Source organism: Pygocentrus nattereri, chromosome 13 (genome assembly GCF_015220715.1).
Source record: "Pygocentrus nattereri isolate fPygNat1 chromosome 13, fPygNat1.pri, whole genome shotgun sequence".
In the NCBI taxonomy this organism is placed as follows: domain Eukaryota; kingdom Metazoa; phylum Chordata; class Actinopteri; order Characiformes; family Serrasalmidae; genus Pygocentrus; species Pygocentrus nattereri.
The window spans coordinates 40,629,413-40,647,615 of NC_051223.1; the positions used below are offsets into that span (position 1 = coordinate 40,629,413).

The following is an 18,203-nucleotide window of genomic DNA, read 5'->3' on the forward strand; positions in this document are numbered from 1 at the left end:
CGGACACTCACACACAGGGAATAAGATCAAATATAAAAATATAACAAAATAAAATAAAACCTGCATTCCTACCTCACTCAGCGTGGGGTAACAGTCAGATAGGTGGGGTAATATGGCAGGTGAGTGGGGTAACCGTCAGATAGGTGGGGTAATATGGCAGGTGAGTGGGGTAACCGTCAGACAGGTGGGGTAATATGGCAGGTGAGTGGGGTGACCATCAGATAGGTGGGGTAATATGGCAGGTGAGTGGGGTCACAGTCAGATAGGTGGGGTAATATGGCAGGTGAGTGGGGTCACAGTCAGATAGGTGGGGTAATATGGCAGGTGAGTGGGGTAACCGTCAGATAGGGGGGGTAATATGGCAGGTGAGTGGGGTGACCGTCAGATAGGTGGGGTAATATGGCAGGTAAGTGGGGTAACAGTCAGATAGGGGGAGTAATATGGCAGGTGAGTGGGGTAACCGTCAGACAGGTGGGGTAATATGGCAGGTGAGTGGGGTCACAGTCAGATAGGGGGGGTAATATGGCAGGTGAGTGGGGTCACAGTCAGATAGGGGGAGTAATATGGCAGGTGAGTGGGGTAACCGTCAGACAGGTGGGGTAATATGGCAGGTGAGTGGGGTAACCGTCAGACAGGTGGGGTAATATGGCAGGTGAGTGGGGTAACAGTCAGATAGGGGGGGTAATATGGCAGGTGAGTGGGGTAACAGTCAGATAGGTGGGGTAATATGGCAGGTGAGTGGGGTAACAGTCAGATGGGGGGTAATATGGCAGGTGAGTGGGGTAACAGTCAGATGGGGGGGTAATATGGCAGGTGAGTGGGGTAACAGTCAGATAGGGGGGGTAATATGGCAGGTGAGTGGGGTAACCGTCAGATAGGTGGGGTAATATGGCAGGTGAGTGGGGAAACCGTCAGATAGGTGGGGTAATATGGCAGGTGAGTGGGGTAACAGTCAGATAGGTGGGGTAATATGGCAGGTGAGTGGGGTAACAGTCAGATAGGTGGGGTAATATGGCAGGTGAGTGGGGTAACAGTCAGATAGGTGGGGTAATATGGCAGGTGAGTGGGGTAACAGTCAGATAGGTGGGGTAATATGGCAGGTGAGTGGGGTAACAGTCAGATAGGTGGGGTAATATGGCAGGTGAGTGGGGTAACAGTCAGATAGGTGGGGTAATATGGCAGGTGAGTGGGGTAACAGTCAGATAGGTGGGGTAATATGGCAGGTGAGTGGGGTAACAGTCAGATAGGTGGGGTAATATGGCAGGTGAGTGGGGTAACAGTCAGATAGGTGGGGTAATATGGCAGGTGAGTGGGGTAACAGTCAGATAGGTGGGGTAATATGGCAGGTGAGTGGGGTAACAGTCAGATAGGTGGGGTAATATGGCAGGTGAGTGGGGTAACAGTCAGATAGGTGGGGTAATATGGCAGGTGAGTGGGGTAACAGTCAGATAGGTGGGGTAATATGGCAGGTGAGTGGGGTAACAGTCAGATAGGTGGGGTAATATGGCAGGTGAGTGGGGTAACAGTCAGATAGGTGGGGTAATATGGCAGGTGAGTAAGATGCTAGAATAAACACTGATTTGAGCGGCAGGTCCAGAGGATGGAGTTGAGCTTGATGTGATACACGAGTTTCGGTAGAAGTGCAGTGCAATTCTATTACCGCCCTGGGCAAGTCAGACAAAGCCAGTCAACATGTGATTCATTTTTCCGATGTTTCTGAGGAGATCAGATATAAGATCAAGGGAGGAGAAAGTAAAAGGAAAATGTGGCTCCTAACAACCACCTGGAACAGCTGGTTGACCCCAAAACTGCCCCCATCAGAGAAGCAGCATTGAAAGCTTCTCAGACTGAGCTTTGGAGGCGTGTCTGCAGGTTCTTTGAGGAGCTGAAAGTGAGGCTCCTGAGAAGAACGGAAGCTGGAATGAAGGGAGGGACTCACTGACTGACCAGCTGAGAGGAGATTTAGCTGCTGAGGCTTCTGTGTGATTTTCTGTTAGTCTGAAAATGAAATGACTGAAATGTGCTTCTGACTTTTGTACAGTACTGAGAATGATTTAAAAACTGCTCGAGTGACCAGGAATCAGATAATTCTGCACTTCTGCCAACAGTCAGAAAAGACATGACATGTAATCAAATTTCACTCACATTAATCACAATTTTTTTAATATGAATTGATATGAATAATAAATATATGATATGAATAATAAATATAAAAAACACTGGTTTGTAGAGACGGACTGTCAAAACTGTTATATTGCAATGCCAAACAGAGCACAGTGACCATCCTGTAACGACCAGATGCTTGTTTTTTATATTTTAGTTTATTTTTAAGGCTTTAAAAAAAAAAAAAAACCCATCATTCCAAAGAAGGTCTGACATGATTCTCTTTATTCCACTCCAAGTTTAACTCCATTAGAGATATTTACAGAATTATTTTATACAAAAAGGAGAAAAGTGTAGTGCAGGAAGAAGCAGGAAATCCCAGCAGGCGCAGCAGGATGTTTGGGTGCGTTGTGGGCGTGGCTCAGGCAGACGTGTCGAAGAGCTTCTCGATCATGTCCTCCACCTGCTCAGGTGAGAACTTGTGGTACTTCTCAGGGTTTTTGGTGAATGGAATATTTGCACACCTGTCAGAAACGGCACACACACATTGGACTGTAATACATCCTCCCTGCTGTCTTCACTCGTTTACATTACAGGGCTGGACAGATTCTGAGCCGCCTTCATATCAGAACGAGTTGCACCACAAACTACTTTTAACGTTGAGCTTCGTAGTTAGTAAATATTTACACCCCTCTCAGCAGGTGTGAGTGTTGGGGAGACCATCAGAAACCAGCAGAGAGGAAGATCACGTGACGCGCTCATGGGTCCGCACGCATGTTGACGGCGCTCCGTGACCCCAGCCCTTTTTAGTGGATTTATTTTCATGTATATTCATTTTGGCACTATTTTCGGACGATAAATCTGACTCTCCTTCATGGCCTCCACTCAAACAGCTTAACCTGACTCCAACGTCCTCTCCAACAAAGAAGAAACCGAAACAAAACGACTCCGCGGATCAAGCTAACATGGCGCCTACAGCGGACACCATAGCCAAACTGGAGAGCATCCTGAAAAATGAGTTAGCAGCTTTGAGGGCGGACTTCTCCTCTCATACGAGCACAGTTCATTCGCTGTGTTCGAAATTCGACCAGTTAATGGGCGAACAGAGAGTACAGAAGAAAACCCTCAACGATCAGGCTCGCCGACTGGAAGCTCTCGAGCAACAGGTGGTGGACCTGCAGGACCGCAGCAGGCGCAATAACCTCCGGTTAGTGGGGCTACCTGAGGGAGCCGAGGGGGACGACCCGGTAGGCTTCATCAGGCGGTCGCTACAGCAGTGGTTTCCATCGCTAACGGGTAAAGAACCGGAAGTCGAGCGGGCTCATCGCATATACAGCAAGACAAGCACTGACCGGCAGAAACCGAGAATCTTCATGTTCAAGCTCCTCCGCTACGGAGATAGAGAGCTGATCCTACGCGAAGCGAGGAAGCACGGGCCGGTAAGATTCAATGGCGGATCCACGCTCAGCTTCTTCCCCGACTTTTCTCCTTTTACGGCCAAGAAGCGGAGCTCCTTTACCGCGGTTCGGAGGGAGATGAGAGATGCGGGCATTCAGAACTTTCTCATTTTTCCAGCGACTTTGAAGGTCTTAATCAACGGAGAAGTTAAATTGCTGAATGATCCAGAAGAAGCCCGCAAGCTTCTCGACTCTCACCTCCGACCGACCGATTCAGATATGGAGGCCCCTTAAGTCTGTACACAACACCGCAATTTGAGAGGTAGCTGTGACTGAGGGTTTGTTTTCGGTTTGCTAACTATGTGTCGGGGATCGGTCGGTAGAAACTCGAGCGTTTCGTATAATTCCTGTTACCCCATTGTTCCGACATGTTTCACCCGCTGTTAATGTGACTTGTTAAAATGGAGCGGTTTTCATGTTCTCAATGTGCATCAGTGGAGGCCTTTACTACCTTGTTTATATAACTGCTGATAAAGGAAAAGGGCTGGGGTCAGCTTCCTTGATGTGTATAGACCAATGTGGTTGCCACGGATTGCTGAAGGGGAGGGAGGCATACCTGGGCTATTAGTCTGTCCAGGCTGCAGTAGTTTTATGGGGTGGGTTTTCTTTGGGATTCTGTTGTTATTGGGGTGGGTTTGGGGGTGGGTTCCTGACAGACTCCAGTTTAATTATGTAGTATGTTCTACTTGTGCTTTCTGGGAAGCGGTTATGTTTACGGTGCAGTTAATATTCGATTTCTATGACTGACTTAAATAGCCTAAGCTGGAATGTTAACGGTCTGAACGAGCCTCATAAGTGTACGAGCTGCTTAGAATTACTGAGACGGAAAAAGATTGATTTAGCCCCAATTCAAGAATCACATCTAAAAGAAGATGTTTACAGGTGCAATAATAAATTTTACGAAGTGATTTCTCACTCTGCTGCGGGCAGTAAAACTAGGGGAGCGATGATTATGATACGTAGGACATTACAGATCTCTATACTGGAGAAAGGCGGTGATACTGAGGGTAGAATAGCTCACGTTAAGACTTTGGTCGCTAATAGAAAGATTGCGTTTTTGTCTGTTTATGCCCCCTCCACTGGAGATCCAAGTTTCTATTCTACGTTATCTGCTTATCTTTTGAACTTGTCAGACTGTGAGGTGGTGCTAGGGGCAGATATGAATGCAGTTATGTCGCATAACTTAGATCGGTCCGGAGAAAATGAATCTTATTTGCAGAAGAAGTGTGCAGATAAACTCAGACAGTGCATATCTTCATCCTCTCTAGTAGATTGTTGGCGCTCTCTAAACCCATCCCTGAAGAAATATACATTTTTGTCGTCTAGGCATAGGACATACTCTCGAATAGACTATATGTTTATATCTAGAACTCTTCTTCCATTAGCTCCCATGGCTGATATTTGGGTTATGACTCTCTCAGACCATAATAGTAACTTTCTTAGACTAGTTATAACGCCTAAGCCACCACGGGCACCACGTTGGCGCTTTAATACCAAATTATTACAAGATAAAGATTACTGTGCACAGTTCAAAAATGAATTAAAGGAGTTTATTACAATAAATCAGGGCTCGGTGGATGATCCACGTATACTCTGGGATGCGGTAAAGGGTCTCATCAGAAATAATTCAATATCGTATGCTTCATGGAATAATAAACAACGCCTTAAAAAGATATCTGATCTTGAAGCGCAGTTAACATCTCTAGAGAACTCTAATCAGACTCTATATTCGGACGATACAGTAAAAGAAATTTTTGTTATAAAGCAAGAACTCAATCAAGTTACATAGACATAAGGCAGAATTTCTTATACAAAGATCAAGGCAAAATTATTACTTTCATGGAAGTAGGCCAAGCCACTTACTGGCTCTGAGATTGCGTAGTAACGAGAAATTTGCTAATATTTCGGCTATTAAATCTACATCCGGTGAGATCATGTCGGACGAAGCCGATATTAATGAAACATTCCGGTCTTTCTACTCAGAACTATACACATCTGAAGTAAACTCAAAAAATGACGCCACCTTATCCTTTCTTTCCTCCCTTAACCTACCACACATCACAGACTCTGAGGCAAATTCACTAGCTGAACCAATAACTCTCGACGAATTAAAATCTGCACTTCAAGGTATGAATAAAGGCAAGTCACCCGGTCTAGACGGAATCCCCAACGAATTTTATTTAACTTTCTGGACTGAGTTGGACCCTCTTCTATTAGAAATGATTCTATATTCCATTGAAAAAGGGTTTTTTCGTCAACAAGTTAACATGGCTGTTATATCTGTTCTTCTAAAGAAGGACAAAGACCCCTCTTCATGTGCTAGCTATCGCCCACTCTCCTTAATAGGCTCTGACATAAAATTATATGCTAAAGTTCTGGCTTGCCGATTAGAGACATATATGACTAAATTGGTCCAGCAAGATCAAACTGGTTTCATTAAATCGCGTAACGCTTCAGACAATCTTAGGCGCTTACTACATATTATCCACTCCTCGGAACAAACAGATTCCCATCATGCAGTTTTTTCCTTAGATGCTCTTAAAGCGTTTGATAGGCTTGAATGGAATTATTTATGGCTGGTCTTAGAAAAAATGGGGCTCGGTTCGAATTTTATTGACATGATTAAAGTTCTGTATTTCAATCCAACAGCGGTTATTTTAACAGGACGAACTTGCTCACAACCATTTCAGCTAAGTAGAGGGACCCGTCAGGGCTGCCCCCTCTCTCCTCTACTATTCGCTTTGTCCCTTGAACCCCTCGCACAGGCCGTCCGCCAGTCGACATTGATCTCACCGATAATTATTAACAACACGCTTCATCACATATCCCTATACGCAGACGATATTTTATCATATGTGGATAAACCAAACAGCTCCATCACTCATATATTGACCCTCTTTGACAATTTTAGTCTTTTCTCAGGGTATAAGATTAATTGGAATAAGTCTTGCTTTCTTCCAATTAATTTTGACCCTAGTGCTGAGAAACTTCCTAGTATTATCCCGGTTGTCACCTCCTTTAAATATCTTGGAATAAAAATTTTCCCGTCTTTAACTGACGTTGCGGTGAAAAATTTTAATGGCATCTTATCTAAGATAGACGCCGATCTCTCTAATTGGTCTCATTTTCCTAATTCCCTGCATGCACGTGTCTCTGCAGTTAAGATGAATGTCCTTCCTCGCATTAATTTTTATTCATATATGATCCCTCTTTCTCCGCCAGTTGGGTTCTGGGATAAACTTAAATCCAAATTGTCTCATTATATCTGGAATGGGAAACGTCCACGCATCAAACAGTCAACTCTTCAGCGTGGTAAACTGGAGGGAGGCCTCTCTCTACCAAATTTTAAACTATACGCCCAAGCCTTTGTTCTACGTCCACTGGCAGTGTGGTTTAACTCAAATCTCCGTACCTCATGGCGACCCATCGAAGAAACGCTTGTTGCACCACACACCCTTGAGGACTTGTTATTTAGTGGCATATCTATTAGACAATGTAAGCTACGCTTTGGCCCCATAATATCATATTTGATATCCACATGGAGAGCCGTGGAGAAAATGACTGGATCAGTTGTTAAATGGCATCGGCATTCCCCGCTTTTCCGCAATTATAATCTTCTCTCCGCTAATGCTCCCTTATGCTGCCCGCAGTGGTCTCAGAAGCACATTAAAAAATTTGTGATTTATACAATGATGAAGGCCTAAAATCTTTTCAGGACCTTCAATCTCAATTTAACATACCAGCTACTTCTTTTTTTATGTATTTACGCATTAGATCAGTACTCCGCGCAAACGGGATTCTAGTTAACGCCAATCTACCCATACACCCTTTGCGTAAACTAATTTTGCAGAGTGACCTTACCCCGAATTCAGTATCCAACATTTATTCCTTTCTACTAAAATCTACGTATACCGCTCTGGGTATTATCCCAATATGGGAAAAAGACCTAGACACAGATTTACAAGACATCCCGACTGAACATATCTGGGGTCTAACATTTATGTCCTCTAAAAACCCGAATCATCAAGTAATTCATTGGAAATTTATACAGAGAGCATACTTAACTCCTTTAAAGCGATATCATATGCACCTGACCAGCTCTCCCCTGTGTGATTCATGTTCCCTAGGGGAATTAGGGACTTTTGGTCCTGTCCATCATTACCAGCATTCTGGAATCAGTTTACATCTGACACATCAGAGTTGATTGAGAAAGACTTCCATTTAACTCCGGACTTATTCTTTCTAAATAACATCTCAAGCCTCAACTTGTCACTATGGCAGAGAAATCTACTGCTTGCAGCTCTTACCGCGGCAAAACTTCTACTGACCAAACGCTGGAACCCTACATGTAAGCTACACAGAACTGCTTGGATTCAAACCTTATTGGACATAATATCGATGGAACTTTCTACAGCTCGTATACACGGGGCTAAGGCCAGGACTCTGGGAAGATGGCATGACGCCTTTGAGAGGGTGAAACTGCTTCTCTTGCACAAGTGAACTCTCAAGACTCCGGAGATTGATGGCAGCAATGTTCTCTTATATGTGACTGTATATTGATTTGTTCGGGGGGGGTCTGTCAGTAGGGGGGGCGGGAACCGGGAGGGTTGGGGGAAAAAAAAGGAAAAGAAACAATAAAACAATTGTTCACAAAAAAAAAGAAACCAGCAGAGAAAGACCAATAACACAGTAAAAAAATCTAAACGATACACGCTGTGATTTTACTTCCAACTCTAACGGTCTCCTACTGTAAAGATATGTTCATACTGTATTCTATTACCGTCCTGGGCGAGTCAGACACAGCCCTTCATTTCTTTAAATTCCAGTCGAATTACGCACAAGTGATTCATTTTTCAGATGTTTCTGAGGAAATCAGATATAAGATAATCCACTTGAATAACGAATGAGAAAGTAAAAGGACAACGAGGCTCCTAACAACCACCTGGAAGAGCTGGTCAACCGCAAACCTGCCCCCATCAGATAAACAGCACTGAAAGCTTTGATCTCTGAGAGAGAGGAGAAGATCAAGCTGCTTCAGATCTGAAAACATCCACAGGTGTTTCTGTCCATCCTTCCCCTGTGAGAAGACCACTCAGTGCTGTGGGTCTGAAAGGACGTGTAGCTGATCAAGAAGAACCTCACTGAGAAAAGGAGACGGACACATCGAACAAAGAAGCTGGACGATGGACTGACCGCCCCACAATTGCATGACTTTTCACACTGTGATTTTACTTCCAGCTCTGAGACTCAGCAGCTGCACCAACGGCTGAACCTAGGCTGCTGTTGTGTCCGGTTGTCCAGTAACCGTGGCAGCAGGTTTACTGACCGGTACTGAACAAGTTATCGTCATGTTAAAGCGGCGCACGCATTAGTCAGTTGTTACTAGTGAAGACCCGACTTACAGATTTGTGGTGCAACCAAATCTAGTAAAAGGACACTTTGAAACTGACTAGTGTAACTGAGGACTCAGTAAAGACTTCACGCCCAAACTGGAGTATTACCTTACGCAAACCTGGTGCAGCCCAGTCCTGGAGAAGATACATATCTGATATGTGGTCCAGAGATTGTAATGAAAGCCAGTGAGGTCACTCTGTGTTTATGCTGGTCCAATTTACGGCACAAGGGTCTGTCTTTTGAAGCAGGTTCCACTTAATTAGGTCCCTGATCAAGTTCCAGCTTTGCAAGACCTAACAGCTGCAGTTAACACAGTTTATGACCGCAATCAACACCTTTCTCTGGTCAAGCCGCTTCAGGTAACCAGGCTGTGATCAACGTATGTGCGTGTGCACATAAAGGCACGGCCTGTATAACAAATCATGTGGAACAAGGAGCCAAGCACCTTATATTTAAAAGACAAAAAGAAATCATTTTTAAGTAAATATGTAGAAAGTGTGTGTGTGATATGCAGAAAAGCACTAGTTTGGCAGAAAATCTCATTTATATGATTTTCCTCATAAATCTGATGAAGTCAAATCAGCCAAGACATGTTTTGCTTCTGCTTAGAACGGGAAATATGAGGCTAACGTTGCTAACAAACACTAGAACACAATAGTCACCTAAATCGCTTCTGTAAACATGCATCCATGAAACTGCTCTTAACCCTGTCACACCGAATCCAGGTCTTCATTAAGGTCGCACAGACTTGCTGTTGTGGTTTAGGACACGGGACGACTTACCTTGAGCTACAAAAATGGACAGAACTTCATCACTAACCATTTCACACAACTCCAGGGTTGGTTTTCACAAAGCAGGACTGATTTTGGATCCGATGCCTCCACAGTTACGAAGGTCATTAACTACGTTTACATGCAGCCTGATAATCCATTAATAATCTAAATAATAGCTCAATCGGAATAGAATATGTCTATGTAAACACCTCCATCAGAATAGAGTAATCCGGTTGAGGCCATTTGAAATCCTGTAAATAATCCATTAAATAGAAGAATAATATCCGTGTAAGCGCCTGTATCCGATTACATTCCCTATCGGAAAGTTTCAGTCCGTTCTGCTTGAGCGTCGCGTCACAGTGAGAGTTTATACGGTTCAACACGGCGGAGCAGAAACTGGTCTGCAGAGGAGACGAAGTTCATGCTCTGATCTTTAAAAGACGGCGGTGGGACGGACGTCCAGCTTATGCGTCTCAGAGCACGACGTCTTCCTCTCGGCCTTCTTTAATAAGGACGTGTGAAGGACGTTTTCCTGAGTCTGACGTCATTTTAAAACAGTTAAAAACACAATCACTGCTCACTGCTGCTCATCTCACTCTGACTGGGCTCACGTGATGCTGGTTGTCATGGTAACATCCGCGCTAAATGGTTCTATACGCCTGCGTGTAACTTTGGATCTGATCACTTGTTGTGAGCATGTAAATTGAGATCTTCCATCAGCTTTTTGAGTAGAGTGAGAATAAACACCTCAGTCTTAATCCACGGATGGGAATGTATTCAGTCAGACTGGCAGTGATTGGCAGTAGGTCACTGTGCTCTAGACCACATTGGAAAGGGTTGAGAGGGTTGACAGAAGTTTTGTTGATGCATTTTCTGCAGAAATAATTTTGGTGACTCTCGAGTTCTGGTGTTTGTTAGTAAAGTTGGCCTTGCTGCTCTGGTTCTAAACTAAAAAAGCCCAATTTGGACGTCACATGTATTGGCTTATTGACTCCATCTGGGATAAGTGGAAAGCCTGAGCTCCCCCGACGGATGCGAGGCACAAGAGTGACGGCAGGAGGAGGAGGAGGAGGAGGAGGAGGAGGAGGAGGAGGACGACACTGGTGCCGGCTATGGGAGGCACCAGAGGGAGGAGCGAGTCCCGAGCTCCACTGCCCGGGCCCCGCCCCCTGTTACGAGGCGAGGCCGCTACATTCGACCCAGGCGGCTGAGCAGTAACGGGGGGGCGGAGCGGCGAGCTCTTTAATTAAAATTGTAGTTCAAACAGTGACTGCAATACGAAAACAAGTAGTATTTGTAGATGTGCAAGCGCAGAGAAAACGAAGAGAGCTCTCTGACCTCTGGAGGAACGCCCTGTAGGCCTCCGACACCAGTCTCTTCTGAGCCTGTCTGATAGCGTCCCGCTGCTCTTTATCAGGAATGGCCCAAACTTTCTGGATCTTACAGAGCTCCTCCAGACCATCGTTAAAGCCCTGCACCACACAAAACACAGCAGGTAAGGCACACATATAAACAGTGCAGGCAGGCTCTACCTAATAAGCGACATAAGCAGCTGCTTAGGACCACACGGCGACCAGGGGGCCCCCTGGCGACTTCTGGGTTATTAATGTACCAACATACATATATTAATATTATACATTATATGTTTCCAGAGTTGCATGTTTTCGTTGTATTTCTGTGATGGTAATCCCGGTTTGTAATCTTATTCGTCGCAACGATATTACGCTCTAGCTTTCATAAATAAAAAAATATAAAATTCTATAAAATTCTATAAAATTAAGCTCCTTTGTGATGCTCTTTTGGTTCATTTGGTTTATGTTATAAGTTTGCATTTATTCATTTAGAAATATGCTCTGTATTATATTGTTACCATAAATTTGTAGCATTAAAACGGTCCTGAAACGTGTTAAACGGGTGAAACGCAAATGATGCGCATAAACACAGTTAAACCGAAAGTTATTGCGGTAAGACGTATTGCAATACGCCAGTCTGAATGGTAGGACCGAACCACATGCAGGGCAGGTGTGTTATCCACTTGACTATCCAACCGTTCACAACTCTAACGTCACTGACGGAAGCCTTGGTCTCACTAGAAAGAACCAATGTCATCATGTGGAATAAGACAGAAATGCATCTTTAAGACTAACAAAGGGCTTCAAATATTCAGAAATAAATCATAAAATACCAATATTTGACCTCTGTGTATCAATAGTATTTTTACCCAAACTATTGTGATACAAAATTGTTGTGCATTGATACTCGAGTACTCAGAGAACCGACTGAGGTGCCAATATTTGAAAACTGAAATCTCAATTGAGATATTTGTTACATTTAATCACAATAAGTCAAAAAATGTCACTTTTTGTTTTAACAAGGCTGTGAAAGGTTCTGTTTTTGCTCATATTAGTCAGCAAGTGTGCATATTACAGTGCATGGCTCCAAAACACGAGTGCCTGAAGGTAACTAAGAAGGCGGAGACTATCTACTCTAGCTGATGCTATCTGGGTCCAAAAACAGCGGGAATACATTTCTCTGACAAATGAGTTACGACGCAGCACACAGAGGAAAAACCCTCATCAGCACTTAGGGTTAGCAACCAGTCAGCTGTAGTTTCAGCTCATCTGAAGAGGCAGCCCCCAGCCCCCCAGCCCCCCAGCCCTCCTCACCGGAGATTAAATGGATATTTGTTCATCAACTCTTATAACCACGTGGAAATGTTGTCACTTACCTTGAATTTGTCTTTGATCACCTGCCGCTCCTTGTCCTTAAGCTGGAAACACAACGAATTCACGTCACACGTTGCGCGTTTACAAATCAGTCAGTGCTCCAAACATCTTTACCTTCATAGCTCACAGTCAAGAACAAACCATTTATAGCTTCTATCTTACAAACTCATTTCCAAAAAATGCTGAGCAAAATGAAATAAAAACGAAATGCAACGATGTGCAGATCATGTAACCCCTATATAACGTTAGAACACAGCACGACGGCAACGTATCAAATCAGAGAGGTGGAGCCTTTCAGTGAAGATGAGGAGGGTCACCACTCAAAGACTGCACCATGAAATAGAGCAACAATTCAGAAGAACGTTTCTCCACATAAAACAGGTGGCGGAACACGGGAGTGACATACCGCAGGCGGAACACGGGAGTGACATACCGCAGGCGGAACACGGGAGTGACATACCGCAGGCGGAACACGGGAGTGACATACCGCAGGCGGAACACGGGAGTGACATACCGCAGGCGGAACACGGGAGTGACATACAGCAGGCGGAACACGGGAGTGATATACAGCAGGCGGAACACGGGAGTGATATACCGCAGGCTGAACACGGGAGTGATATACAGCAGGCGGAACACGGGAGTGATATACAGCAGGCGGAACACGGGAGTGATATACAGCAGGCGGAACACGGGAGTGATATACAGCAGGCGGAACACGGGAGTGATATACCGCAGGCGGAACACGGGAGTGATATACAGCAGGCGGTACACGGGAGTGATATACCGCAGGCGGAACACGGGAGTGATATACCGCAGGCGGAACACGGGAGTGATATACCGCAGGCGGAACACGGGAGTGATATACCGCAGGCGGAACACGGGAGTGATATACCGCAGGCGGAACACGGGAGTGATATACAGCAGGCGGAACACGGGAGTGATATACAGCAGGCGGAACACGGGAGTGATATACAGCAGGCGGAACACGGGAGTGATATACCGCAGGCGGAACACGGGAGTGATATACCGCAGGCGGAACACAGGAGTGATATACACCAGGCGGAACACAGGAGTGATATACCGCAGGCGGAACACAGGAGTGATATACACCAGGCGGAACACAGGAGTGACATACCGCAGGTGACTTTACACATTTCTGTCTAGCTTACACTGAAAAGTAGCTAAATTCACTCAGAGGTGTCAGAATATTGCTGGACATTCTGCTTCTGTGGTCTCACCTTGTTTCCAGGCTGAAGTGCTGGCATGTTGCGCTCGGTCAGGTGGTCTGTTACCTTCACCCAGCTGTAAACACATCAGAGTTGGAAGGTCACATCACACACAGCTCTCTGTAAAGCAATCACTTGCAGATCTTTCTGAAACAGGTTTCTGTGCGTAAAGTGCTGCAGTGACATGTTTAAGCAATAAGCAAGGCAACACTGCGCTCACGGCATCACATCATGACTTCACAAGATAAAACGTCTCCAAAGCAGGTGCGACGTCTTCTTTAAAGAGCTGTGGTGAGTTCTGTTTACTCAGGATTCAGCCGTTTTAAATGTTATCGAAAACCTATTTGACCTACAAGCTCAACCTCTCAATTTCTTTACTCTTTTAGGTCATAATAAAGTTAAGGGGGCTAGATGCTCTGCAGGTACAACAGGTGTGATGCACTGCATGCTTGATACAATGTGTGATACAATGCAGGTGTATTACAGGTGTGATCTGTAATATGCAGTGCAAGTGTGATACAGTACAGGTGTATTACAGGTGTGATCTGTAATATGCAATACAGGTGTGATACAGTACAGGTGTATTACAGGTGTGATCTGTAATATGCAATACAGGTGTGATACAGTACAGGTGTATTACAGGTATGATCTGTAAGGTGCAATACAGGTGTGATACAGTACAGGTGTATTACAGGTGTGATCTGTAATATGCAATACAGGTGTGATACAGTACAGGTGTATTACAGGTGTGATCTGTAATATGCAATACAGGTGTGATACAGTACAGGTGTATTACAGGTATGATCTGTAAGGTGCAATACAGGTGTGATCTGTAATATGCAATACAGGTGTGATCTGTAATGTGCAATACAGGTGTGATCTGTAATATGCAATACAGGTGTGATACAGTACAGGTGTATTACAGGTGTGATCTGTAATGTGCAGTACAGGTGTGATACAGTACAGGTGTATTACAGGTGTGATCTGTAATGTGCAATACAGGTGTGATACATTACAGGTGTATTACAGGTGTGATCTGTAATGTGCAGTACAGGTGTGATACAGTACAGGTGTATTACAGGTGTGATCTGTAATGTGCAGTACAGGTGTGATACAGTACAGGTGTGTTACCTGCGCTGGTAAATCAGAATCTGCTGCTCAATTAGTTCTCTATAGGAGCTCTCTGCCTTCTTCTGAGTGACGGCCACAAGCTGGATCAGCTCTGACCTGAACAGAACAAAGACACGCACTGAAAACGCTCACATGCCTGAAAGTGAATTCCAGAGACTGACTATTCAGCTTTATTAAAACATTCCCAGAATTATCCACCTGAGACACAAACCTCTGTCCCTAAACATTCATCAGTCACTCAGGGTTTTAAGCCGCAGCGGAAAACATTTCTTCAGCTTAGTTTATGCTTTAATGCCGATTCTTCTTTTCCTCTTCTTATTTTTTCCTTTGATCTCTAATATCTCTCCCTTTAACTTCACACACTGCGTTGTTTGATTTCTCTTAAACATGTGTATCATTTCTTCATTGTGTCTATTTAGAGAACTAATCCCAAGTTTCAGACACTTATTAAAAATCAGAGAAAAATAAGCTGTTTATTTGTCCAGTGATCATTTGTTTGTTTAGAATAAACACAAAGAACTTTAATACAATAAGTGTTGATTTCACGTAGTTCACTGTGTTCAGTGAGGCAGTGATCATCCAACACCTGCTTTGTCAAAATCCCTCTTCATGATGTTGAATCTAGTGTGTGAATCTAACAGCACAAACACATTTAATGCCAAGATGAGTGGGTTTGAATAAAGTGCTGACGTGACTTCTGCATGAGTAATAACTAAATGGGGGAAAAACTGACAACATAAAATTAAAAACTACTGCATTTTATTAACCGGAATTAATGAAGGAATAATTAACGAAATCATTCAGTCCAAACTACCATGTTTTGAGATTACACTGGCCTCAAGAAATGAAAACAAATTAACCCCCAGAAAACATCTGTTAGTAGTGAATATCAGTGTGTGATCGGTCAGTCCTGGCATGTGACTGGTCAGTTCTGCTGCGTGTGATCGGTCAGTTCTGCCGCGTGTGATCGGTCAGTCCTGGCGCTTGTGATCGGTCAGTCCTGGCGTGTGACCGGTCAGTCCTGGCGTGTGACCGGTCAGTTCTGCCGCGTGTGATCAGTCAGTCCTGGCGTGTGACCGGTCAGTCCTGGCGTGTGATCGGTCAGTTCTGCCGCGTGTGATCGGTCAGTCCTGCCGCGTGTGATCAGTCAGTCCTGGTGTGTGATCAGTCAGTTCTGCCTCGTGTGATCGGTCAGTTCTGCCGCGTGTGATCGGTCAGTTCTGCCGCGTGTGATCGGTCAGTTCTGCCGCGTGTGATCGGTCAGTTCTGCCGCGTGTGATCGGTCAGTTCTGCCGCGTGTGACCGGTCAGTCCTGGCGTGTGACTGGTTACTCACTTTTCCAGAGATTTGAGGATGTAGTTGTAGTTGTTGTGGAGGAAGATGGCGCTCAGAGCCTGATCCTCATACACTTTAGATTTGCTCAGCAGATTCAGCTGCAGGTTTCCCAGCACTTTACCTGAACGCAGCAAACACGGACATAAGCACCGCAGACTGTTGGGCACAGACCGAATGGGAATGATTATCTTGATGAAGAGGAGATAAAAGCTCCAGCCAAAATAAAAAACGCAACCATCGCCACATCTGTTTAAACACGCCTGCGCATCTCCTACAGCGAGATTTCCCGTTTAAAGACAGGAAAAACCCCCATCTGATGATGTTCCATGACGGCGAGAGGAGCTTCTGACGTGCGACGACCGTTCTGGTGGATTTCAGGGGAATTCATTTTTATCGTTTGCTGATGAACGCAGATTTCTTTACTGCGGGAAAGCTGAATCACCTTTCTGTAGCATGTAACTGTAGATACTGTCTTCAAATCATCATCAAGCATGGAAAAAGTGACTACAGGGACAAAAAAAACGCCTTAGAAGAGGACAACAAGCTAAAGTTAGCGTGGTGGAAATCTGTCCATATATTTCTGGGTTTGGCTTCATTTCTCTGGGTCAAAGAACAGAAACTCGTCCCTGGTGTTCATCTAGTTCCGAATAAACACAGCATCACAGTTTTCCTTACGACTTTGACATCCGAGGTGGGAGTTACACCAACGCCAGACTGGATGTATTTATGTGATCCTTCTAGTTTGGGTTTGTGGCAGTTTCTTCTTTGAATGGCGAACGCTAAAGTGATGTGTGTGCTAATAGCGCCCCCCACTGGAGAAACGTCAGACTGCTGGACGTGAGCTCCAAAGCCACGTTCACACGCTTTACAAACTACATATGAGCAGTACTCCATTAAAGTGAAGGCTCTCTGGACTCATACTCATAATTTCACACCTTTTACCACTTAATAATATTTAAGAAGCTGTTTAAAATTAAATTAGTCTTCTGGGGTCGTATTACAGAAACTTCTTAACTCTGAAATCTGATCTGGTTGGTCTTCATGTCGACTTCAGTACAGATTGAATTTCAGAAAGTAGTCATTACAGAATAACAGCTCCTCCCTTCATCATCTCATCATTAACACCAGATCAGAAAACAGCATCACACAAACATCCTGACTAGACTAAACCTCCTAAATCCTGTCCTAACTTTAGGATGAACCCCAGCAGGGTCCTGACTCCTGTTTAAGGTCCGTTTCTCTGGTTCTGAGGCGGCTGAGTCAGGCAGCGTAGTTCACTACCAGCATAATGAGCTCCATTTATTCCTACTGTAAAACGCGGCTTTCACTGGGAGATGTTTTTCTCTTCTAACTCTGCGTTTAAAAATCTCAGACGCTGCCGACTCGAACTCCACCGCCCCTCTGATCACCTTCCTGTGTTAATGTTGATGATGGAGTATTACAGTGATGGTGGTGAATAATGAGGAGGCGGAGCTGAACGTGTGGCTGTTTATCAGGAGGAGGAACGTTAGCACGCTCAGCTAAAGCGTTTGGGAAATGGAGACTGAAACTGTGCGGCAGTGACGCTCTGATAAACAGCAGGGGGCGCTCTGTTAAACAGCAGCTTTGTTTGACTGCCTGACTGCCTAGCTCTCTTCCTAACTTGACTACTTTGATCACGTGTTTACGTTTCAGCTGTGCCCGTATGGTCGGTTGCTAGGCAACAGACATGACAGCTGATTGACTGAACAGGTTAAGATTTCCTAACTGGAGATAAGATGCTGTGAGATAAAAATTTCCTAAATCAAGATCAGATTTGCTTCTGTAACACAAAAGTGTGAAAAATCTTATCTTGACCTGTCAGATCTTAAGTTAAGACAAAAGACGGGACGTTTCTGTAAAATGGCTGGTTCTCCCAGTTCTCTGATTAAAAAGCATAAATAAGACGGCAAATTATATATAAAGAACACTTCTTTCAGTTTGTCCTGATTTTACTTACAGTGCCTCACTAATGAAAACTATATACTAAAAAATAATAAACTGATTATTATTAGTTATAGTAATAACATTCCCAGTGGT

The 18,203-nt window shown here is 44.5% G+C and overlaps 1 protein-coding gene across 11 annotated transcripts in view; it reads right to left on the reverse strand.

Moving 5' to 3' along the window:
- Positions 1-2,366: 2,366 nt before the first annotated feature.
- exoc7 (exocyst complex component 7) overlaps positions 2,367-18,203 on the reverse strand; it is a 48,407-nt gene continuing 32,570 nt past the window's right edge. For all 11 annotated transcript variants that reach the window (XM_037544001.1, XM_037544000.1, XM_037543994.1 and 8 more), the window contains 6 exons: positions 16,146-16,266; positions 14,811-14,906; positions 13,692-13,755; positions 12,456-12,497; positions 11,066-11,199; positions 2,367-2,627 (listed from right to left, as the gene is read on the reverse strand). In XM_037544001.1, the coding sequence (XP_037399898.1) occupies positions 2,525-2,627; positions 11,066-11,199; positions 12,456-12,497; positions 13,692-13,755; positions 14,811-14,906; positions 16,146-16,266 (560 nt within the window). In that variant the 3' untranslated portion in view covers positions 2,367-2,524. The remainder of the gene's footprint in view (positions 2,628-11,065; positions 11,200-12,455; positions 12,498-13,691; positions 13,756-14,810; positions 14,907-16,145; positions 16,267-18,203) is intronic.